This window comes from Podarcis raffonei, chromosome 7, assembly GCF_027172205.1.
Source record: "Podarcis raffonei isolate rPodRaf1 chromosome 7, rPodRaf1.pri, whole genome shotgun sequence".
Classification (NCBI taxonomy): domain Eukaryota; kingdom Metazoa; phylum Chordata; class Lepidosauria; order Squamata; family Lacertidae; genus Podarcis; species Podarcis raffonei.
The window spans coordinates 65,683,261-65,707,424 of NC_070608.1; the positions used below are offsets into that span (position 1 = coordinate 65,683,261).

The 24,164-nt window shown below is 44.9% G+C and overlaps 1 protein-coding gene across 1 annotated transcript; it reads right to left on the bottom strand.

Annotated features, from left to right (window-relative positions):
• Positions 1–1,078: 1,078 nt before the first annotated feature.
• On the bottom strand, positions 1,079–23,909 carry RIPK1 (receptor interacting serine/threonine kinase 1). The gene is made up of 12 exons (XM_053397019.1): positions 23,576–23,909; positions 18,090–18,292; positions 15,574–15,727; positions 14,431–14,568; positions 12,957–13,185; positions 12,457–12,606; positions 11,967–12,043; positions 9,929–10,019; positions 6,932–7,546; positions 4,725–4,793; positions 3,109–3,255; positions 1,079–1,426 (listed from the first exon to the last, which is right to left on the bottom strand). The coding sequence occupies exons 2-12, from the start codon at positions 18,239–18,241 to the stop codon at positions 1,131–1,133; spliced, it is 2,118 nt and encodes a 705-aa protein (XP_053252994.1). The 5' UTR covers positions 18,242–18,292; positions 23,576–23,909; the 3' UTR covers positions 1,079–1,130.
• Between the last annotated feature and the right edge of the window lie 255 nt (positions 23,910–24,164).

Genomic DNA, 24,164 nt, shown 5'->3' on the forward strand with positions numbered 1-24,164 from the left:
GCCAGGGGGTGTTAAAAGACAGATACAATTTTTTTTATGTATGCTACAACAGCAGCTAGAATACTTATTGCAAAGTACTGGAAGACACAGGATCTACCCACACTGGAAGAATGGCAGATGAAGGTGATGGACTACATGGGTTTGGCAGAAATGACGAGCAGAATCCGAAACCAGGGAAGAGAAGCGGCGGAAGAGGAATGGAAGAAGTTTAAGGACTACTTAAAGAAATACTATAAAATTAATGACAGCTAGAATGATGTTGGGTTTAAAATAAATGGTTACTATTAGTAATGGTTAAGACAAAGAGAATAAGGATGATTAACATAAATTTATAGTAAAATAAGGGAAGATTCGCTGAATAATTGTAAGAACTTGGAATACAGAAACGGGAAGCAAGAGGAAGTCGAGGAAGTAAGGTTTAAGAAATTAGGACATGAAATGGTACTTGTTTTTTGTTCTGTTATTGTTTGTTGCTTGTTTATGTATGTTTTGTTTGTGTTAATATAAAAATTGTTTAATAAAAATACTATAAAAAAAAAATAAAAAAGAAGAGCAACGGCAGTGGCATTGCTAGAAAGTGCAGTTTTCCCCAGTCTTTCCTTGCTTGGTTCTTACTGAGAGCCAGTGTGGTGTAGTGGTTAAGAGTGGTAGACTCGTAATCTGGGGAACCGGGTTCGCTTCCCCGCTCCTCCACATGCAGCTGCTGGGTGACCTTGGGCTAGTCAACACTTCTCTGAAGTCTCTCAGCCCCACTCACCTCACAGAGTGTTTGTTGTGGGGGAGGAAGGGAAAGGAGAATGTTAGCTGCTTTGAGACTCCTTCGGGTAGTGATAAAGCGGGATATCAAATCCAAACTCTTCTTCTATATGCTAATAGTGAGTGACTCAAGATTGATATATGCTTTCAGTTTTTGTATCTGATAATATTTTATTATTTACATTAAAGCTAGAGCAGTCTTGCGTCCATTTATATTGGGGTTTTTTTAATTAAAATTATACAAATACATTCATTTGACGGCAAATTCTATACAGGCAGCACCAGAGCATTCATAATAGCAAAATGTAAAGCAAAATGTAAAGCAAAATGTCCATACTTTCTCCTGCAAAGTAGTTTATGCTGGTTTATGACTCTCATTTGTTACTCATTTCTGACTCCTGCTTTATTTTGGCAAGGAGATCTATCCTCTGGCTAGCAAAGAGAGCTCTGGCCAGCTTTCCCACCGTTGCTCCTTTGCTCCCTTCCTTCATCATCCACCTCTGAAACATTTGATAAACTTTTTCCTTTAAGCCATCCCGCTCGTAGTCATGGTCAATTTCCTCCAGGTCAGGGTCGCTGAAGCCCAGCTGCCGCGCCGTGGGTTTCCACTTCTTCCCCATATTTTCTCTCACAAGGTTCAGTTGCACTTCCGAAACGAGAGCAGTGTTCTCTGGTGGCGACAAAAGGAAAATGTTTCTTTAGTGCTTTGGCGATGGAACACCGTTGCTTTTGTTCTCAGAGGCAATAGGAAGATCCTGACAAACTCCATCTTGCGTGAGAAACATGGGTGTGAGGGGGCAGGCAGGCCAACCCTGCTGCTAACAGTGAATGCAGGGCTCTGAGTGCATGTCAATCTCTCTCTCTCTCCCTCTCTCTCTCTCTCTCTCTCTCTCTCTCTCTCTCTCTATATATATATATATATGGTAAAGGACCCCTGGACGATTAAGCCCAGTCAAAGGTGACTACGGGGTTGCAGCACTCATCTCGCTTTCAGGCTGAGGGAGCCGGCATTTGTTCACAGACAGCTTTCCAGGTCGTGGCCAGCAAGACTAAACCGCTTCTGGCACAACAGAACACCGTGACGGAAACCAGAGTGCATGGAAACGCCATTTACCTTCCCGCTGCAGTGGTACCTATTTATCTACTTGTGGTGGTATGCTTTCGGATTGCTAGGTTGGCAGGAGCAGGGACAGAGCAAGGTAGTTGTGGGGATTCGAACTGCCAACCTTCCGATCAGAAAGCCCAAGAGGCTCAGTGGTTCAGACCACAGCGCCACCCGCGTCCCTATGTCAATATATTCACCATGGAACCTCCATTTGAGTGTGAATTCTGAGCCAGTCAGAATTGTTTGAAAATGCCACATGACTGCATTGCAAGGCCACAAAGCATGTGCTTTTCTGCACTTTTTTTTTTTTTAGCAGCCCACCTGTGTAGACTTCCATGGGATCATAAACCACAGTGGTACAGAATTCCTGATCCCATGGAAGCCTTACAGTCTTTTGTGCAGAAGACTTTCCACTTGCAGATGTCCGTACTTTATGTATTGACATCAAAGGGGGTTGCAGGGAATTCATGCAATGTTGTGGGGGAAGCCATCAGGTATTCTCCTGCTCCCTCCTTTACTCACGGCACCCCCTCTTGTGTAATGAATTCATAAAGGGGCCTAAATACTTTACCGAGGTAAAGTTCGCAAACCGGAACACTACTTCTGGTTTTGCGGAGTTCGTAAACCGAATCGTTTGTAAACAGGACTGTTCTTAAACCGAGGTACCACTGTACTACTACTAAGGGATACAAGCTAGAAGGCCAGAATCTTCAGGGTCAGAATCCCAAAATCTGACTGCAAAGTCTGTGTTTTGTGGAGATCACTAGCACCTCTGTTTCTACAGATTAATATTTTTGTTACTACTACTACTAATAATTTATTTATTTATTATACCTCAGCCACTCTGGGTGGCTTCCAACAAAATACAGAGGAAAGAAGGGGGGGGGGGACATCAAACATTAAAAATGTTCCCAAAACAGGGCTCCCTTTAGATTTCTATGAAAAGTCATATAGCTGTTTAATTGTTTGATATCGGAAAGGAGAGCGTTCCACAGGGCAGGCGCCACTACAGAGAAGGCCCTCTGCTTGGTTCCCTGTAAGCTCACTTCTCGCAGGGAGGGAACTGCCTGAAGGCCCTTGGAACTGGACCTCAGTTTGAGCATGTCGTATCTTTCCTTGGTAGATGTTTTCAGTTCTATTCAATCCTAACTTACATATGCTGAACAGAGTTTCAAAGGAAAATGTATGGCTTTGAAAGCAAGAACTATTTCATGAAGGAAGAAAAAAGTTTTAACTTCAGTACTTACCAAACAGTTTCTGGTAATCTGCAGGATTATAATAACTATTTTCCGGCACAGTACATATTTGTTGAGGTTTTTGTTTAATGGTTAAGACGTTGTGAGAGCCTATCTGAATTGCACTACTATTATATATATTGTAGCTTGCAGGTTCTCCTGTATGTAAGACAATTTTTAAAAAAAACACCTGTTTAATAAAGGAAGTATAAAACTACACACAAGCAAAATGAGCACAGGGACAGTGCAGGGGGATAAATTACTGACCAGTGTGTTGACACATGTTAATTTTATGATGGAAATAGTAAAATGGCAAAAATGCATTATTTGAACGCTGCACTTATATGTTGGGTAGTTTCACATCAAGGAAAGAATGGTTCCTGCTCCTAGAATTCATGTTACAAGGGCATATTTACACAACCAGGTTTATTTCTCAGGTTGGTGTCTGGTATAGTTAATCATGGAAGGATAGAATTGTAGAGTTGGAAGGGACCCTGAGGATCATCTAGTCCAGCCCCCTGCAATGCAGGGAAATGCAGCTGTCCCATACAGAAATCGAATCTGTGACCTGCCATTATCAGCACCGTGCTCTAACCAACTGAGCAAGCCAGGCTGCTCCAATAGTTCTTTGATAAGAGTTAAAATCATAGCAAACCTTTGAAAGCTTGTGTCAGTCAGATCAGTAGGACGAGACAACAAACTCCCCAAAGAGAAAACATGTTGGTTCTTCTATATCAGGCACTTCCAGCTCTCAAGAGACTGCAATCTACTCCCAGTTTAAACAAACTGGCAGTGATCTGGCTTTTTTTAGGAGGAGAGTCCAGAGTTGTTCAGCTTTTTGGGGGTGAATGCCATAAATCGCTTGCAGTAAATGCCAACACAAGCAAACGTACACAGCGGGGGCCCGAGACATTCATTCAACTGTTTTTTTATTCGCAGGGACTAAAAGTTTCCCGCCATCTCCAGGAGATCTACTCTGTCAATCGCGGTTGACCGGTTGGACATCGCTGTTCTATATCAACAGTATTTCAAAAATGTTGCGAGAATTAAGTCTTTTGAGTCAAATAGATAATGCATCTTGAGACTTCGTTCAGTGAATGTGACTGTATCTTGTTGAGATCAAGCAAGCAGCTGTTTCTGGAGCTCCAAAATTCTGTTGTTGTTTTTTTCATTTTGAAAGGGAACAGCACCACAAAAGGGAATCTCAAACTCTCTCCTTGTGGAAAGAGCAGGTTGCAGGGGCCAGTTCTGCAACCTAACACTAGTCTATGCTGTTTGCACCTTAGGCCCCTCCAAAAATCTAACTAGTGTGCCAAATAAACCCTGGGAAAGCGGGGTTAAATCCTACAAAATTGGCTGCTGGAAACAGGCATACTCAGCCAAGGCAGAATTGGATCCCACCCACCCTGGTCGATCAGTTCATTTCACGTGTGACATCAGCTGATGGACAGGTGGATATGATTGGAGGGAAATAGCCGTGTAGGCCAAGACTGGCCCATGGATTGGAGCTTCCCTCCTTCTGCTTTAGAGCTACCAAATGGTATTATAGCCTTAAAGAGTCCGGACTGCTCATGCCGCTCATGTTGAGATCATACTGCTCATATCAAGAAATAACTAGAGTTTTTTACCTGAATTCTGTTTGTGTATAGGTGTATGGGCGAAGTTCGTCTTCATAAAAGAGGTCGATTCCTCTGGATCTAAAGAGGTATGCAAATTGTGTCAAAACTGTACCACTGCTCTTGAAACATTAAACAACAACAACAACAATAATTTATTATTTATACCCCGCCCATCTGGCTGGGTTTCCCCAGCCACTCTGGGCAGCTTCCAACAACATCCTAAAATACAATAGTCTATTAAACATTAAAAGCTTCCCTAAACAGGGCTGCCTTCAGATGTCTTCTAAAAGTATGGTAGTTGTTTTTCTCTTTGACATCTGATGGGAGGGCGTTCCACAGAGCGGGTGCCACTACCGAGAAGGCCCTCTGCCTGTTTCCCTGTAACTTGGCTTCTTACAGCGAGGGAACTGCCAGAAGGCCTTCGCACTGGACCTCAGTGTCCTGGCAGAATGATGGGGGTGGAGACGCTCCTTCAGGTATACTGGACTCTTGACAGTGCAAAAACCTACTCAGACGAAAACCTACCCAGGTGCAACAGAGCTCCTGCATCATTAATGTAGATGAGGGAATTTCAACAGGTGGATATTTCACGAATCAAAGTGGTGGTCTTGGGAGAGCAGCAGCTGCCAGAAGGGAGAGGTGAGGACATCAAGCCCCAGTACTTTTCAGAAGACCACAGTGACTTCCGACAGAATGAAGTCCTCCCAGATAGACAGTCTAAGCTTCCAGTGCTGTACAGTGGTACCTCGGGTTAAGTACTTAATTCATTCTGGAGGTCCGTTCTTAACCTGAAACTGTTCTTAACCTGAAGCACCACTTTAGCTAATGGGGCCTCCTGCTGCTGCCCGACGATTTCTGTTCTCATCCTGAAGCAAAGTTCTTAACCTGAAGCACTATTTCTGGGTTAGCAGAGTCTGTAACCTGAAGCGTGTGTAACCTGAGGTACCACTGTACTTGCTGATTGTCACGGAGCCACATTTGCAGCCCACAGTGCTGATGAGCCAGAGAGTTCTTTCATAGTTGGGACCACCCAAGACCCACCTTCCCTGGAGCTCCCTGGGATGTGTGTACCCTGAGGGAAGACACCAGGCAAGGGAGCTAGCACCATCAGCTCCTGAAATAGGCCTGAGGATGTTTGGCACCACTTGTTAATAACCTGCCTGAGGCACCTTGTCCAAAAGGTAGCATATAGATGCAATTGATCAATATAATTAAGTTACCAATTTCTATTCAGCCCACAGCCAGTGCAGTACAGAATGATATTCCAACCAGCACTCCTAGTGCTCTTACACCAGAGGAGGCATATCCTGACAAAGAGAGAAGTCAAGGGAGTTTTTGCCGATTCTCCCTCAAAACGCTTGCTTACGTTTGTTTTATGGTTGTAATGCTTTTATTTGTTTTATAATTGCATATTTTATTGTTGTAACCCACAGGATTATTGTTGAAGGGCAGGTAAGAGATCTAATTACAAACAAACAAATAAAACTGCTCCAGAACAGGTTTCCAAAGCACACTGGGGATTGCTGGGCAAAGGGGATTGGCAAAAACCTTCTCTCGTCTTCTGAGGTGATTCCACCGGATCAAAAGCCCTTTTAGTACAATGGCACGAAAGGGCCACCACCCAGTTTTTAGGGTGCTGGAGAATCCCTTATGTACAGATGGATATCCCAAAATGGAGCACAGCTTACAACATTGATAATGAAACATGACAGTCCTAAGAAAACAATACAAATAAAATACAGCACAACGAACAGCAGCACTAATGCTCTCTGTAGAAACTGCACCACAAACAGTATTTCGCGATTCAAATGCTTGGACAAAAGCGATTCCATTCCACAAAGCTTCCCAGTCAGTGCTGCTCATTGGGTGACCTCAGACAAATATTCATTTCAGTCAACCTCAGAAGGTTGTGAAGTGAAATGGTATGAGAGTGGGGAGAACTGTTTGCCGCAAGCTCCTTGAAGTGAGGGCAGGATGAAAATTTAATAAAAGGCATAAATATAAATATGCATAGTAACCTTAAAGCTCAACAGTTTTTGAATTGCTATTACATTTTAGCTGCCCAGGGTTAGTAGGATGGGACGAAAGACTGGCTCATAAAAAATGGGACAGCTTTTATTTTCTTCATAGAAGGTAGTGAAGAAGAGCCATTTTACTTCATGTGTGCTCTTTCTCCCTGAAGGAACAAGAAGAAGACCCTCAATCAGTTTACTTACCAGTTTCTGTACTGAAGCTTCTGCCAAAATAGTAAGGTCTGAATGGGTTAGATTGACGATCCACACCAGATTCAGGTACGGGTGGTTTATTGAAGCTAAAGGGATTGGCTGATCCGTAGAGATCTTCTGGGCTTAGAGATGCTCTGAGATTTGCAGGTCTGGGCCCATAGTGCCTAACTTGATTCAGCCGGCTATTATTTTCCCTTTCCAGAGTAGCTCTGAGCGGCGGTGGTTTCCACTGACGACTGTATGGGTCCACAGTGGTGTTGCTATGATGGGAGCCAGGCTCGACCTTTTCAGGCCTCAGGTGTGACTCCTGCATCGGGCGGGCAGCAGTCGCCTTTGCATACGGGTCGTGAGACACCTTCCTCCTCCTCTCCTGCTCCAGCATTTCGGCGCTGTATGACACGGAATGGCCTTCCGTCTTGTCCATCCTGCTGCCATGCGTGTGGTAGTTCAGCTCGTCCTGCAGTTTCCGCTCCAAGGTCACCGGAGGATCCAAGGACGTTTCGCAGCTCTCCACAGGTTCATTCACCGGGCAAGCCGCAAACATGGCTTCGTCTACGGTGTTGCTAGCCGCAGGACACGGAGAGCTGTGAAGGGAGCCGGGAAGATCTGCAGGGCAGAAAGGGAGAGACCTAAGAGGATTGATCGTTTTGCAGAGATTTCATTGCAATGTTCTAGCACAGGGGTCAGCAAACTTTTCCAGCAGGGGGCCGGTCCACTGTCCCTCAGACCTTGTGGGGGGCCAGACTAAATTTTGAAGAAAAAAAAAATGAACAAATTCTTATGCCCCACAAATAAAATCAATACAGCTAGTAGTGACTCTGAATGCTCCTGCAGTGACACACAACACACACACACACACCCATGGATGCCAAGCAGCAAAAATATGGTATTGTAAAGGTTTTTCCCACCCACTTTCTGAACAAAGAGCTGGCCTTCCAGAGAGTTGTGCCGTAACTGTACAGGTGTTGTTCTACAGGGGTGCTGACAGTGCAATCCTAAAACTTGTCCACTCAGAGTAAGTCCCATTGGGTTCAAAGGGACTTACTCCCAGGTAAGTGGGGCTAGAATTGCAGCCCTAATCTCTAAGACAGGGGTCAGCAAACTTTTCCAGCACTGTCCCTCAGACCTTTGGGGCTGGACTAGATTTTTTTTGGGGGGGAGGGGGGAATGAACGAATTCCCGTGCCCCACAAATAACCCAGAAATGCATTTTAAATAAAAGGACACATTATACTCGTGCAAAAACACACTGATTCCCAGACTGTCCGTGGGCCGGACTTAGAAGGCGATTGTGCCAGATCCAGCCCCCGGGCCTTAAGTTTGCCTACCCATGTTCTAGCAGCTTGGTGAGGCTCTACTGCTGTGAGATCAAGGCTGCGTCCAGGGCCAGGGAGCCTATGGGTCTCCAAAAACTGTTGGACTACAATTCCCATCAGTCCAGTAGCATAGGGAGGGTCACAGCTTTCCCTGACCTATCCTACACTTTCACCTTGGATCTCAATGAACTCAATGGGACTTACTTCTGAGTAGATTTGCACTGAATTGTGCTGTAAGCATGAAAAGCTCATTGGGTTGCTATGCTTTAATAAAACAAATATTGGTCCTCTGCCACAAAAAAATTGTCTTATACAGTCAGCCTAACTTGCTATCATCTGGGAGATGCCATAAGCTGCTGTATTGCTGTACCAGTGTGCTCTGGCATGAAGTTCTAGCATCGCCTGCCATTTCCCATGGCCCAGCAAATGGTAAGTGAAGGTATCATACTTCAAAATCACAACCAGAGAGAACTAGAAGTAAGTCTTCCAAAAGCAGAAGATTATAGAAAGTGCTCTCACAAAACTTCCACTCAACACACTTGGGGGGTGGGGTAGAAGCCTAGAAGGACAAAGGAATACTAAATAACTCCCCCCAATTGGAAGAATTGTGTTCACACCACCACCCTATTCTAGGGCTGATATATATTGTCCATATCTTCAATGATGTTGGTTTCATAATTTTAGACCTGGCAATATGTCACAATCAGAATGTGTGTGTGCTTGTGTGCTATGCAAAAATCATGATGCAGGAAAAACCGTGAAGGCAGTTAATGCCTGTGTATAGCTCCATCCTTACTTCAGACAATGTGATATATCAGTGTATTGTGATGATGAAAACCAGGTACCACCCAGCCCTGCTCTATTCTGACTATTCAGAAGCTCAGGTTGAACAAGTAATCAGCATAAATAACTGCCAGCAAACATTTTAAAAAAACCACTTCCAGTATTAACAGGAAAAGAAGAGGTTGCTATTCTACCTCATCTTTCCGGCAAGCAGAAATCCCCCAAAGTAAAAAGTAGGTGTGGTCTTTGTTCTTATGCCAACACAACAGGATGGCCCAAAGGGGCCTTTGGTATTGATCCACCCTGAGGCCTGCTGGCAGATTTCCTTTGGCAGCTGCTACACCTCAGGCTGTGGGTTTCAGCCTAATACCCAAAGGTCAAGAGCCTTTTGGTAGCTATAGACTCTGAATATAGACGGCAAGAATAATGACTTTTGGAAGTGTGAATGGTTCTTGGCTTCTTGTTGTTGTGAAAATCCTGCTCAGCCCCTGCTGCTTCCACGCTATGGGATTTCACCAGGCACTGTCTGTTTGTCTGTGTGGGCTTCCCTTGCCCCCCCAAAAAGAGAAACAGATGATGAATTCTCCATCCCAAACTGACTTCATCACTTCTGTGATGCTATCATAAAATATACACATATTCTAATTTGAGTCATAAACCAGAGTCCAGACAAAATCTCCAGCTCTGATATGATTTATTTACAAAGTAGAGATTGAAACTGTAATCTGCACTGGCCCTAATCAGCACTGAAACGGCGATCTGCGCTGTACTTTGGCTTTGATTGTGTGTTTTTTTAAATGGGTGTCCTTGTTATTGTAAAGAAATGTGCAGCAGTTGCCCCAAATGTGGGATGCAAAAGGATGAACTGTTAAGCAACTGAAATGAATTACCCATCCGGCCATTGCTTGGTGGTTCTGCCACAGCATCCACTTGGAGAGACTGCATCCTTTTTATAAGTTCCGTTGGCTCAGGGTACTTTTCCTGTTGCAGAGAACAAGAGCAACTAAATACCTGATTGAATCACTGGAAGGACCTAGAACCTCTAGGGCAATGTTGCTTAGGGTGCCCATCAAGCAAAATCCTGCTGGACTGTAGGACTAAGGATGCCAGGAACCCTGTTGCAGAGGGAAACCTACATGTCTAGAGGTTTACACATGTAGGCTTCCCATTTCAGACACTCCGGTTAATGTGAGAATGTCAGAGAGAGACTGAGGGAGCTGCCCCACTACTGCTTCTCTCCTAACACTAGAATTTGTGGACACCCAATGAAGCTGAACGTTGAAATAGCCATGGCAGATAAAGTCATTCTTCATGCAATGTTTAGTTCAAGCATGGAACCCACTTCCACAGGAGGCAACAATGGCCACCAGTTTGGATGACTTTAAGAGAGGAGTGGACAAAGTAATGGAGGGCAAGGCTATAGCCATGATGACTATGCTGTGTCTCCACATCCGGAGACAGTAATGTTTCTCACAGGCTGTCAGGGATTGGACTGAAGAGGAATGGTGGAGGCCACTCCCCCATTCTCCTGAACCTTCCCAAGAAGAGGAGGACAGTATAGACTTACAACGGTGGTTTGCAGAAGGTCATGACTCTGAGACAGAAGAAGGACAAAGCTGGGAGATAATGGAAGGAGAGGAAGGAGGAGCAGAAGAGTTAGGACAGCTGGTTGACACATTATCATTAGAAAGCATTCCCAACCCAATCCCCTTCTCCTAGAACGAGGAGGGCTGTTAAAGTGGGAGAACAGAAAGCGAATAGACAAAGGTCCTCATGCAGCCACTGTATAAAGGGGTGGAGCTGCTGACGACTGAGAGTAAAAGGGGGGAGGAGATTACTGAGAGCAACGCCATTATCCTAGAGACAGCATCCTTCATCTCTCTATGTGACTATTGAATAAAATACCTTGGTAAGAGCTTCTTGTATTTTCATTACTGGCAGCCTACCGTGAGGGAGGGGGATCAGATTCCCTGAAGCCTGACACAGGCATTAGGGCAACATTATTATTATTACAGGTTCGCGGGTGGTGCTGTGGTCTAAACCACTGAGCCTAGGGCTTGCCGATAGGAAGGTCGGTGGTTCGGATCCCCGCGATGGGGTGAGCTCCCGTTGTTCAGTCCCAGCTCCTGCCAACCTAGCAGTTCGAAAGCACGGCAAAGTGCAAGTAGATAAATAGGTACCGCTCTGGCGGGAAGGTAAACGGCGTTTCCATGCGCTGCTCTGGTTTCGCCAGAAGCGGCTTAGTCATGCTGGCCACATGATCTGGAAAAACTGTCTGCGGACAAACGCCGGCTCCCTCGGCCAGTAAAGCGAGATGAGCGCTGCAACTCCAGAGTCGTTTGTGACTAGACTTAACAGTCAGGGGTCCATTATTATTATTATTATTATTATTATTATTATTATTATTATTATTATTAATCATCATACCCTGCCCATCTGACTGGGTTGCCACAGGCACTCTGGATGGCTTCCAACAGATATAAAGAGATAATAAAACATCGAACCTTAAAAATATTCCCTATACAGGACTGCCTTCATATGTCTTCTAAAAGTTGTATGGCTATTTATCTCCTTGACATTTGGTGGGAGGGTGTTCCACTGCTGAGAACAGGATTCTGGACCACTGGGTTGATCCAGCAGCTCTTCTTATGATTTTGTATGCTTTTAGGGATAGAATTGGAAGGGACTGAGGAAGTCATTTAGTACACCCCTCTGATTATTGCAGGATCTACAATGCAGATGCAGCGACAGCGTCCCTGACAATCTCTGCTTCAATGATTCCAGTGAAGGAGATTGCTCAGCTGTGTGACAGCTCTTACTTTCAGGAAATTTCTTCTACCTAATAGCTGGACTCTGTTTCTCTACAATTTCCACCAGTGATTTTCGCCCCTTTTCCTTTTTTCAGCCATAAATGTTTTAAAAACTTACTTTTAACTTTCTCAAGTCATCTTCAACATCCTTTTCAAAGTTCTGCTGATAAAATGGCTTGTACGTCAAATTGATTTCTGTAGTAAAGGATTTGTCAATTAGTAAAAGAAAAACCCCAAAGCGGTCTCAGTGAAAAACAGAGGAGACTGTTCTTATGCTGTCTTTTATAAAGGCAAGTAAGAAGTGACATGGCAGTGGCGTAGCATGGCAGGAGGGCACAGCGGCGGTTGCCCCGGGCGCAAAATTGTTAGGGGGTGCAAAATTTCAACGTGCAGATTGGGTGGGGCTCAGCCCCGTCCTCACATACTTCCCCATAGATTTGGCACCTATAAGGAGTGCAGTGTTACCTCTTTGCTGTTCCTCATCCCACTGCACCTGTAGACCCAGCCAAAAACTAAACATCTGGAATATTCCGCATGACCTTAAGGCTACCTTCCTCTTGCACTCAGATAATGCCGGACCCACTTCAGCAAAAATGCCCTCTCACTACCTGCAAAAGTTGGCCGTTCCTCCGGCTTTTGACTCCAAGATTGTTTCATTACTGTAATAATCTCTCCTGGGCAACTTTCTTCAATCTCCTCTATGAGAGGCCTGTCCCCATTCATGATGCAGAAGTATATTTGCGCGTCAGTCATAGCGTCTGGTGCGGGAGAGAGGAATCGAACAGGTTTTTTTAATAAAAAAAAATACAGTGGTACCTCGGGTTACATACGCTTCAGGTTACATACACTTCAGGTTACAGACTCTGCTAACCCAGAAATATTACCTCAGGTTAAGAACTTTGCTTCAGGATAAGAACAGAAATCGTGCTCCGGCGGCACGGCGGCAGCAGCCATCCCCATTAGCTAAAGTGGTGCTTCAGGTTAAGAACAGTTTCAGGTTAAGAACAGACCTCCAGAACGAATTAAGTACTTAACCCGAGGTACCACTGTAACCGTATGCAGCTAAAAACACTTCAGCAAGCAGAGTTATTTGATCACAAACACTCACTCTCATAGGGTTCCTTGTTGGCAAAGATGGCCCATAATACTATGCCAAAGCTGTACACGTCTGATTTTTCCACAGGCGTGGTGTTAACTGATGCCAAGTGTTCTGGGGCCATGTAAAAAAGGGTGCCGGCGTTGCTCTTCGAGCTGCAGTTGATTTTCATCTTCCGGATGCTCTCCTCTTTGGTCAGCCTGCTCCAGCTTTTGAAGCGGGCCACACCAAGGTCTGCTATCTGCAGGAAAGGATGGAGAACCGTTACGGGAGCAAGGTCCAACTGAGATCACACAAACACACAGCTGATGAGACCCTCGCAGGCCGTCTTCTCCAACTTCCTGCTTGGCACAGGAAATCCAGAGCTAGAGCATTCACTATAGACGGACTATCCACCCTCTACTTAAAGGGAGAGCCCACCACCCCTCTAGGTCATTGGTTCCACTGTCACAGCAGTTCAAGAAGTTTGACTTAATGCTCAACCAAAATTTACCTGCCTGTATCTTAAGCCTACTAAATCAACCTCAGTCTGCAGCAGAGAACACACATTTGCCTATGATGTCCCCACACTCTCAGTCTTCTCTTTTCCAGGCTAAACACGCCCAGTTCTTTCAAACCATTCCACATAGGACTTGTTTTTCTTAATGCTGACAGTCTTTTGTTGCCTTTCTCTAACCCCATTTCAGTTTGTCTTAATAATAAAATAATAATAATAATAATAATAATAATAATAATAATAATAATATATTATTTATACCCTGCCCATCTGGCTGGGTTTCCCCAGCCACTCTGGGCAGCTTCCAACAGAACACTAAAATACAATAACCTATTAAACATTAAAAGCTTCCCTAAACTCCCAGTCACCTTCTTAAAGTTCAGTGCCCATTAGGGGATATTCCAGCCGAGGACAATTTGCAGTCGACATGCTTGGTGCAACATAAAATGTTTCCCAAAGAAATTTGTTATTTAATTAAATATAGTGTTTTTAAGTTACCCAGGTCAAATGGAGTGCACCAATCTGAACATTCAGAAAAGCATGTGGTATAGCCTTTCCTGGCCTGCTATACCAGGAAGGGAATGCAAAACACTGGGAAACTGTGTGTTTTCCTTCTCATCCACATGTGCATAGTGGGCAAAAGCCTGGTTAGCTTACTGCAACCGTGTAAACATACTGGCTTCTGGAGCAGATTGCGCCCACTTTACAAACCTTGGCTGCAGATCTTGGTTAAGGAGGAGAGAGCAGAACAACAATCCTGGGTTCAGACAACATGCAAAGCCATACCTTGCCTTAGTTGCCACATTACACTGAACAACAAGGACCAGGAGAGAAGCAAAGTGGCTGCGATCTCCCTGGGAGCCAGCACATTTGCAGTCACACAAAACCATGGTTTGCCAAACAGGCAGGTTCTGCTATAAATCATGCCCACATCTGGTTTAGCCCTAAGACTGACATGCCACCCATCCTGGAATTATGTGCTAATGGTACCTTAATATGAAAGTCCTCATCTACAAGGATATTTTCTGGTTTTAGGTCCTTGTGAACTAAGCCCTGTTCAGTTAAGTAAAGCATTCCTTCAATGATCTCTAGGATGAAGCACCCTTTCACAGACAAAGGAATAGAGGTCTGCAATAAAGCAAAAACAGCAGAATATTAGTATATATACTGAGTTATACCTGCCATGATCAAGAAGCTGCCTTTTTTAAAAATGAAAAGCAGTGGTATTCAATTAAGTTTTACTCACGTTAGACCTATCAAAATTAATGGACTGAACTTAGCCGTGTTCATTCATTTCAGTGGGTATACTAGGGGTTAAACATAATTGAATCCCAGCTAAAATCTTTAAAAAGAGCACTGACTTATTCAGTCCTCTGTTGAACGAACAGCCATCAGGAATAGATATTAAGTCTTACGAATCATGGTTGCTAAAGGAGTTTGAATAAAGCATACCGAATTAGTGTGCCTTCCAATTATCTTTGCTTTTTGAATAAGCAACAAGGATCCTCATCACTGAGTCTAGAATCCAGTTGCAATTCAGCAGATCTGGAGATGCACATTTTAGAAAATCAGGATGGGATCTGTCTGCTGATGAGAAATATTAACAGATAACCAACTACCCACCATTATGATGGGCAGATTCTAGATGGCAACAGGGATTGGCATCCTTGGGAAAGTGCCAACGGACAAAAAAGATGTTGATGGAAACAGACACTGCCAGACAGAAGCTTAAACATATTATATAAGCTTATTACTATCTGGCCCAAACCTTCCCAATACTTTGGAAATCTGGATCTTGGGAGCAATGCAAGACTGCTGCATTTTGCAGTGCAAATTATGAACAGAAGGTTTGCTGGTGCAGAAATCATGATCCGCCCATACAGAGCAAACACTCACATTTATGAGTTGCAGAGCCCAGTGCTAGTGTGTCCCTAACATTCACTATTAGCATGTCTTAGACCTGATCCAGGTCAAAACCAATGATGAAAACATTTTCACTGGAACGGACAAAAAAGGTGTTGATGGAAACAGACCTGAGATGACCAACAACGTGTGAATACCATTTTCCGAGGTTGTGGTACAATCTCAAAAATTACCGCCTGGCTTCTTCCCAGTGTATCAATCTCTACTCACTGCCTTTAGTACGGACATCAGGTTTCCTTTGCGTACGTATTCCATCACCAGGGAGTAATTGCCATCTTCCAAAATGATGCCTAGTAGCTTCACCACACGGTCATGGTTTAGTCTGAGCATAATCTTGCCTTCTTCAAGAAGGGACGTGTTACATCTAGGGGGGAAACAGGTACTATGGGATTACAAGTGTGCATGACTGCCAAGAAGGGAGTAGAGCTATAGACTAAAGCTTCCGGTAAGACATTTCAAGGTGACAGGCAGAAATGTCAACTTCTTCACCTGAACTCTCCAAAATGATGAGCCAAACCTGCATAGCTTAAGCTGCAGCATAACCTGCAAATGAAATAGCAACTGCCTTGCTGGGTAAAATCCTGCCTTGTGTCTGAGTGGTGATTAGTTAGCATCGTTATGACTAATTATTCAGTCATTTGCATAGCATTGTGGCTGGGAATTGCAGGCTAGTGCTTCCCAAATTTATAACAGTGGGATAATGCATTTTAAAAATCTGAATTAAAATTGGAGACACACTTCAACTCTTAACACACAGGTAGTTTTCTTTTGGATTGTGCAAGGTAGCAAAATGGCAGGTAGGTCTGCTAAACTGCTACACCAGGAGTGGCCGAATAATCTAATGACACATAATCCAGTCAGGCCTAGCGTCCAATAAGTAGCATGCTTGGGCAACTGCCAGGACCCACACTGATGCCTGGCCCAGGCCCCCTTTTTAATCCCCCGCTGGCATTTGTGTCAGGCACTTGGGTCTGCTGAAGACACTATTTTAATTTCCCACAATGCCCCATCAATGGGTTGCTCCAAGGCATTGTGGGAAATGGCAGCCTCCTCCACACCCAGCTGCCCAGTGCGCTGCTGCAGCCACCATCAGATAAGGACCATTGCTATAGCAAGGAGCCCATAGAATGCAAGCTGGATAGCTCAGCTGGTTAGAGCGGATAACACCAAGGTTGCAGGTTCGATCCCCATAAGGAACACCTGCATTGCAGGGGTTGGACTGGATGATCCCCAGGGTCCCTTCCAATTCTATGATTCTGTGAACCAAGGGTCATCTAGTCCAAACCCTTGCAATGTGGAAATCTTTTGCCCAATAGGGGACTTGAACCCATAACCCTGAGATTAACAGTCTCATGCTCTACCGACTGAGCTATAGCTCTAATCTGTCAGGTTTCCACTCAGAACAGTGGAACAGAGGTGCCATCAGCTGTGGAGGCTAACTAGGAGGCAGCCTTCTCTGGGGATGGGTGATGTGAGGCTAAAGCAGCGGTTCTCAACCTGTGGGTCCCCAGATGTTGTTGGACTACAACTCCCATCATCCCTGAGCTCTGGCCTTGCTAGCTAGGGGTGATGGGAGTTGTAGTCCAACAACATCTGGGGACTCACAGGTTCAGAAAGCCTGGCCTAAAGGAAGCTTTAATTGCTGAAGCTGGGAAATAAGAGTGGATGCCGCCATTGCCTTTGTGGGCTGTGTGTGGACTTCCAACGGGCATCTGACTGGTGATTACGGTCATTTGGTTTGATCCAGCTGGGCTTGTCTTTTGTTCTCGCCGCACAGATCTCTGGGCAAGGAAAACCCTGGGGAAATTGAGGGAGGAGCCTATCCAATCAGAAACCAGCAGGAGCCAGACTTAATAAGGCACAAATCCAAAATTATGGTACAGAGACAATGGAATTGTCTAAATAAATATTTACACAAGCAGGGCTCAATACGAAAGTTTGGTTGTGCTTAGACTAACCTTGTGAAGAATATAAAGATTTGATGGACTATGAAAGAACTTAAGGAAAGGAAGTGACTGAAGAACGGATGTAAAGGTGAACTAGAAATGAAGAGACGTATGGTGAATGCGGTGGAAGTCTTTTAAAATATTTTAACTAGGATTTTTATAATGAAATGTTTAAAGTATAAAATTGGTATTATTGATTATGGAAAGTATTTTTTTCTCCCCACCTTTCTTTTTTTATTTCCTTTTATCTTTTTGTCTTTTTTCTTCTTTAGTCTGCATTTGGTAAATATGTAGACGATTGTGTTTATATTGTTATGTATGGATTTTGTTTTGATTTTCCTTTTCTATTTTCCTTGTAATATTTAATAACCTATCCATTCTTAAGGAAACCAGCCCTGAGTGCTCACTGGAAGGACAGATCCTGAAGCTGAGGCTCTAATACTTTGGCCACCTCATGAGAAGAGAAGACTCCCTAGAAAAGACCCTGATGTTGGGAAAGATGGAGGGCACAAGGAGAAGGGGACGACAGAGGACGAGATGGTTGGACAGGGTTCTCGAAGCTACCAGCATGAGTTTGACCAAACTGCGGGAGGCAGTGGAAGACAGGAGTGCCTGGCGTGCTCTGGTCCATGGAGTCACGAAGAGTCGGACACGACTAAACAACAACAAAATATTTAATAAAACTAATAAAAAAAGAAAAGAAACTGGAAGGAGCTCAATGGTAGGTAGCGCTACACTGCTCTCTCTTGTCTGCAAAGGATCTCCCTCTGACCAACTTACTCTGTTCGCTGAGGCCCTGTGTACACCGTTTTCAACACCACAAGCCCATGCCTCTTGTGGTAACACAGCGAAACCATTCCAAATCCGCCGGCGTCCAGCTGCTCTTTTTGCAAAAAGTCCTCCGAATTCATCTGAATGTCATCCAAGGACATGTTTGCGGCTCGTGGGGCGCTCCAGCAATTTGTAGAGAGAAATCCCAGGGCCTGCAATGTGAAAACAGAAGAGAAGGCATTGTGCGGTCTGTATTTCCACTGCCACAGGACACGACGGCCAAAAGGCCACGAAGAAAGCTGCGCATTCCTACCAAAGACCCAAGAACGGCACGAAGGTGACAGTAAGAGCGCAATCCTATGCACGTTTAGTCAGAAATCAATCCCAGAGTATTCAAGGTGGCTTACTCTCAGGTAAGTGAGCACAGGTAACAAGCAGCGTCCTTCACGCTGCTTTTGGTCTGGCCAGTATGTGATATCTTGTAGAGTAGTAGGGAAAATCTGTGAAGAACCTTCTCTTGAGAGTGTATATTCTGAAAAATGGAGGGTGTCTACAAGGGGAGGGCATTTATAATGGTGGCTTCCTGTTTGAGAAATGGTCTCCATTAAGAGGCCAGGTCGTCACCCACCTTAACGGCAGACCAAAGACTTCTATGTTCCCAGGCTTTTAAATATTTTTTCTATGTTATATAAAACTAAACATATTTTTTTTGTAAAATGATTTTTATTTTAAAAAATGATTTTTATTTGGTTTTACAAATTCATTCACACTCGAAATCACAAATAATAAAAATTACAAAGCAATGCACAATTCATATAGCCTAACTCCAGGTTAAACAAGCCTGGACCATAATAAAGATTGATTGATTGATTGATTGATTGATTGAATATTACACAAGATTCTTCTGAATCTCTAGACTTCCCTCCTCCCTTCTGGGGGTTCTTTAGTTAACTTTTTCAACTGCATACTATGAATCCTCCTAATTTTTCAGTCCTCCATTGTACCCAAAGTCTATTTTAAATTACAAGAGTTATTTAAGACCTGCCAAAGAGTTCAAATGTTTACAGTGGTCACTCAAATATAATATAAATTTTCCCCATTTTTTGTTGAAGTTTTGATCCTCCTGGTTTCTGATTTTCCCAGTCATTTTTGCCATCTCTGCATAGTCTAATAGCTTAGTCTGTCAGTCCACTCTGGTAGGAACCTTATACCAGAGTATAATCTAAACATTTAAAGATAGTGATTAACTCTCTTTAAATAATTAAATTGACTGCATCATTGCCAAAATCAGCTTTCTTTCTTTTCTTTCTTTCTGCTAAGTTTGATTATTAATATGAATCATTTGTATACTGCTGTATCAGGTTGCTGAGCCTTATTGTATGAGGTAATTAAGACATAAATAAAAATATACAGGATCTAACGAGTGGTATTGAAGTAGATTTTACTGAGAGTAGACCCACTGAAAACAATGGACTTACATTAGTCATGCCTAATTTAAGGACATTAATTTTAATGGGTCTGCTCTATTACTACATTGGTTCCTATGGCTGAATTGTAATAATAATAATAATTGGGGGGGGATCAGCCTCAAGGTAATGGGATGAATGGCATTGGTCTATCTAGGACAATTATTGGCAAGTTATAATTCTTAACAGGTTGGCATTGCCAACAGTGCCACTGTGCCAGTCACACAGAGGCTGTGTACACACCATACATTTAAAGCACATGATTTCCCCCAAAGGATCCTGGGAATTGTGGTTTTCTCAAAGGTTACTGGGAAGTAGAGCTCTGGGGGGGGGGCTTGGGGGGGGAATGTCATGGGCTTCACACACACACACAAACACATACGTTGCTAAGCATAATATGAAGCATTTGGTCCCCATTTCAGCTGAATGCTATTTGGGAAGTAGGAGGGTTTGGGGTTTCATGGGTTTAGTTTTAATTCCCATTTTTCTCTGGCCGCTTAGCTATTTTAATGAATTACTGTTTAATGTTTTCTTTTAGGGCTGCCATATTTCTGGGATTCATCCGTCAGAAATAGTGTCCGGGCGGAATGTCTGGGGGAACCTGGGCGTACGGCAACCTATGTCAGAAGTGTAGATTTTAGGGGTGAATTTTCTTAAAAATAGCTCAGAAACTTCTTTTTGTAGAGATTTTACAAACAAACAAACAAAACAACTCAGCAACTTTCGTGTCCAGATTTTCACTTTTTGAAATATGGCAACTCTACTTTTAATTTAAGGGACGCGGGTGGCGCTGTGGGTTAAACCACAGAGCCTAGGACTTGCTGATCAGAAGGTCGGCGGTTCGAATCCCCGTGACAGGGTGAGCTCCTGTTGCTCAGTCACTGCTCCTGCCAACCTAGCAGTTCGAAAGCACATCAAAAGTGCAAGTAGACAAATAGGTACCGCTCCGGCGGGAAGGTAAACGGTGTTTCCGTGCGCTGCTCTGGTTCGCCAGAAGCGGCTTAGTCATGCTGGCCACATGACCCGGAAGCTGCATGCCGGCTCCCTCAGCCAATAAAGTGAGATGAGCACCGCAACCCCAGAGTCGGCCACAACTGGACCTAATGGTCAGGGATCTCTTTACCTTTACTTTTAATTTGCAGTATTTTTTTAGCTCACAGGGTATGCATGTTCTTTACCCTGTTGGGTTGGGGAAAGCTCATACAGGAAAGCCCAGGGGAAAGCCCAACAGGATAGCTCAGTCAGTAGAGCATGAGACTCTTAATCTCAGGGTTACGGGTTTGAGCCCCACGTTGTGCAAAAAGTTTCCTGCACAGCAGGGGGTTGGACTAGATGACCCTCGTGGTCCCTTTCAACCCTACAATTCTATGATTCTCTGGCCAGTCAGGGCTGAATGGACCAGTGGTCTTGCTACATATAAGGCAGATTCTTATGTTTCTCAACTATTGTTACAAAGCCCTTTGGGGGCATATAGGCAAAAAGGCAATGGGATTTACTCCCAGGCAACAATGTACAGCACTGTATCCTGAGCAATAGAAGTAGTGGCAACAAAAGTTGCAACAAGAGTTTAGAAACATAAAGAATCTTCCTTATATGGGTCACCATCTTGGTACCCACTGGGTGCACTTGCATGCCCAGAGGCCTCCCCCGGCACCTGCAAGCTCACCTCCCTGCTACTGAAATCAGGCTTGGGGGAAAAGAATTCTGCTACTATAGCAAATAGAACAGAAGGAGACGTCATGGTCCTGGACTCAGATTCCTCATCTTCAGGGGGATAGGGGAAGAACGGAAAGGGCACGCAGGACCAGCATGCCTCTCAAAAGAGAGATTGTGTTGCATAGTGGTTAGAGTGTTGGACTAGGACCTGCTCAGCCATGAAACTCACTGGGTGACCCTGGGCTGGTCACAGTCTCAACTTAACCTACCTCACAGAATTGGCTGTGAGGATAAAATGGGAAAGAAGAGAATCATATCTGCCACTTTGCAGAAATCAGCCAGGCACTTGGACTGGTGCATATCCAATTGAATCCACCTACATCTGACCTAGGGGATGTGGGTGGCACTGTGGTTTAAACCACAGAGCCTAGGACTTGCCGATCAGAAGGTCGGCGGTTTGAATCCCTGTGACGGGGTGAGCTCCCGTTGCTCAGTCCCTGCTCCTGCCAACCTAGCAGTTCGAAAGCACGTCAAAGTGCAAGTAGATAAATAGGTACCGCTCCGGCAGGAAGGTAAACAGCGTTTCCATGCACTGCTCTGGTTCACCAGAAGCAGCTTGGTCATGCTGGCCACATGACCCAGAAGCTGTCTGAGGCCAAACACCGGCTCCCTCGGCATGTAAAGCGAGATGAGCGCCGCAACCCCAGAGTCCGTCACGACTGGACCTAATGGTCAGGGGTCCTTTACCTTTACATCTGACCTAACGTTTAACACATGCAAAAATAGGACTGCTAAGTACAGGATACCCAGACCCTCAGTGGGATCCATCCACACAATGGTAAAGTGATTTAAAGGCAGATCCCAGGCAGAGATGCCTAGGTTCAGATAAGTGCCCACTATCACCCTTTTGTTAAGCAAACAGGAACAGGACGACCAAGGATGTGCAAGGTGAAAAATAGGCAGGAAATTCTGGGATTATGGAAATTGTAGGAATCAATCATTTCACAGCCTCCTCCTCCCCTATCTACTAACATGCCTTCGTACAAAAAGGTATTTAAAAAACTAGATTCAAAGGCAGCTTTCTCCCAACTGAAGTGCAGAGGATTGGGACTTTTGCAGGGAAACCAAAATGTTTGTTTACAAATGCTTGTAATGACCTTACTATATGCTTGTGAAACATGGACCACGTATAAACGCCATCTCCAACTCCTTGAAAGATTACATCAACAGTGTCTTTGAAAAAATGTACATATCACAGGCCAACTAACGCCAGTGTGCTGGAATAAGCAAAGATCACCAGTGTTGAAGCAATGATTCTTCAACATCAACTTTGTTGGACTGGTTGTACTGTGTGGATGCCTGATTGTCTTCCAAAGCAACTACTCTATTCCAGACTTAAAAATGGTAAATGTAATGCTGGTGGTCAACATAAGAGGTTCAAAGACTCACTCAAGGCAAATCCAAAAAAATGTAGTATAAACACCGACAACTGGGAAACACTGGCCTGTGAGTGCTCCAGTTGAAGAACAGCCTTTACCAAAGGTGTCATGGGTTTTGAAGATGCTTAAACTCAGGGTGAAAGGGAGAAATACGCTAAGAGGAAGGCACGCTTGGCAAACCATCACCATGATCAACTCTCATCCGGAAACCTGTCCCCACTGTGGAAACCTATGTCCAGAATTGGCCTCCACAGTCACCTAGAGACTCACTGTTAAAACCGTGTTTATGGAAGACAATCTTACTCGGCTAGGAGTGATCGCCAAAGAAGAAAGATGTTATTAAGTGCAGCAAAATACGAGTTTGGAGGGGCCTAAGTCTTCTAGTAAGTGGAGTTCATCTCCCTCATGCCCAAACCCCTCTCCAACTCCACATCCGCAAAAGCAGAGCGAGATTGTGGCCGGTTAAAACTTTTGAGCAAATCCCAAGAAGGCACCCGGCTGCACTCCTAGCCACACAATACACAAAGGGAAGCGCTTAGCTTAGGATCCGGATGGTGACTAACAATGGGAAAGTTCCCACCACCATCAGTCACTCCGCCCTCATTCAGCGAGCAGCCTCTTGAAATCATGGACTTCACCAGGGCGCAGCGGTTCTCAACCTGTGGGTCCCCAGATGTTGTTGGACTACAACTCCCATCATCCCTGAGCTCTGGCCTTGCTAGCTAGGGGTGATGGGAGTTGTAGTTCAACAACATCTGGGGACCCACAGGTTGAGGAAAGGCTGCTGGATGAAGTTTACACAGAGGCACAAACTTAGTTTCATTTTCCTGCGCGCCTCCCCTTCCCCCTCTCGCTTCCCTCGAGCTCAACGGGAAGGAAGCAAGCGGCCGGAGGCAGTTTCCCACAAGTTCCCACGATCCTCAGGAAAACCTACCCGGGCGAGTCTTTTTTTCTGTAGGGATGCCGAGGGGGAAACCTGGAAGCGGCCAGCCCGCGCTAGTGGGGGCACCACCTCCTCGGCTCCACAAAGATCGACGTGCTGCGGGGAAGGGACCAGATCCCTCTCCACCGTCTCCTCTCCCCGAGCAGGAGAGATCCCCAGATAGTGTACGCTGCGCCCCACGGGGAGCGATCCCCTCGATTTCTTCTCTTTCCTTTCGTCCTCCTGCTCCCGAAAGGGGCCACCCACTCTCCGGAGCGCGCCTGGCGCTTTTCTTCCTCTTTCGGCGAACTTTGCCGGGGCGGAGTCAGGCGGTGTTAAAAGCGCACGCAAGCCCTTCCCAACCTATGATCCAGGCTTCTCTTCTCCGCAGGCGGGGCGAGCAGCGAGGCTTTCGGATCTCCCCTCGGGGCGGGATCGGCGGGGCGAGATCTCCGAAGAGAGATTCCAGTGCGGAAATGGGTGGCGTCGAGAGCTCCTGAAAGGGAGAGGAGGAACACGAAGGAAGGTAAGAGAAGAAGGGCTTCCTTCACCTGTGCGCGGCTGGAGATACTGCTGCGTCTCACTTGCTGGATACCACAGG

Bases quoted from the DNA above. Each gene is read 5' to 3' on its own strand.
- RIPK1 (XM_053397019.1), bottom strand. From the start codon at position 18,241: ATGTCCTTGGATGACATTCAGATGAATTCGGAGGACTTTTTGCAAAAA. The intron at 12,607-12,956 runs GTGAGTGTTTGT...CTCCCGCACCAG, and splicing joins CAACAAGGAACCCTATGAGA to ACGCTATGACTGACGCGCAA. The intron at 3,256-4,724 runs GTAAAAAACTCT...TCTTACATACAG, and splicing joins TATACACAAACAGAATTCAG to GAGAACCTGCAAGCTACAAT.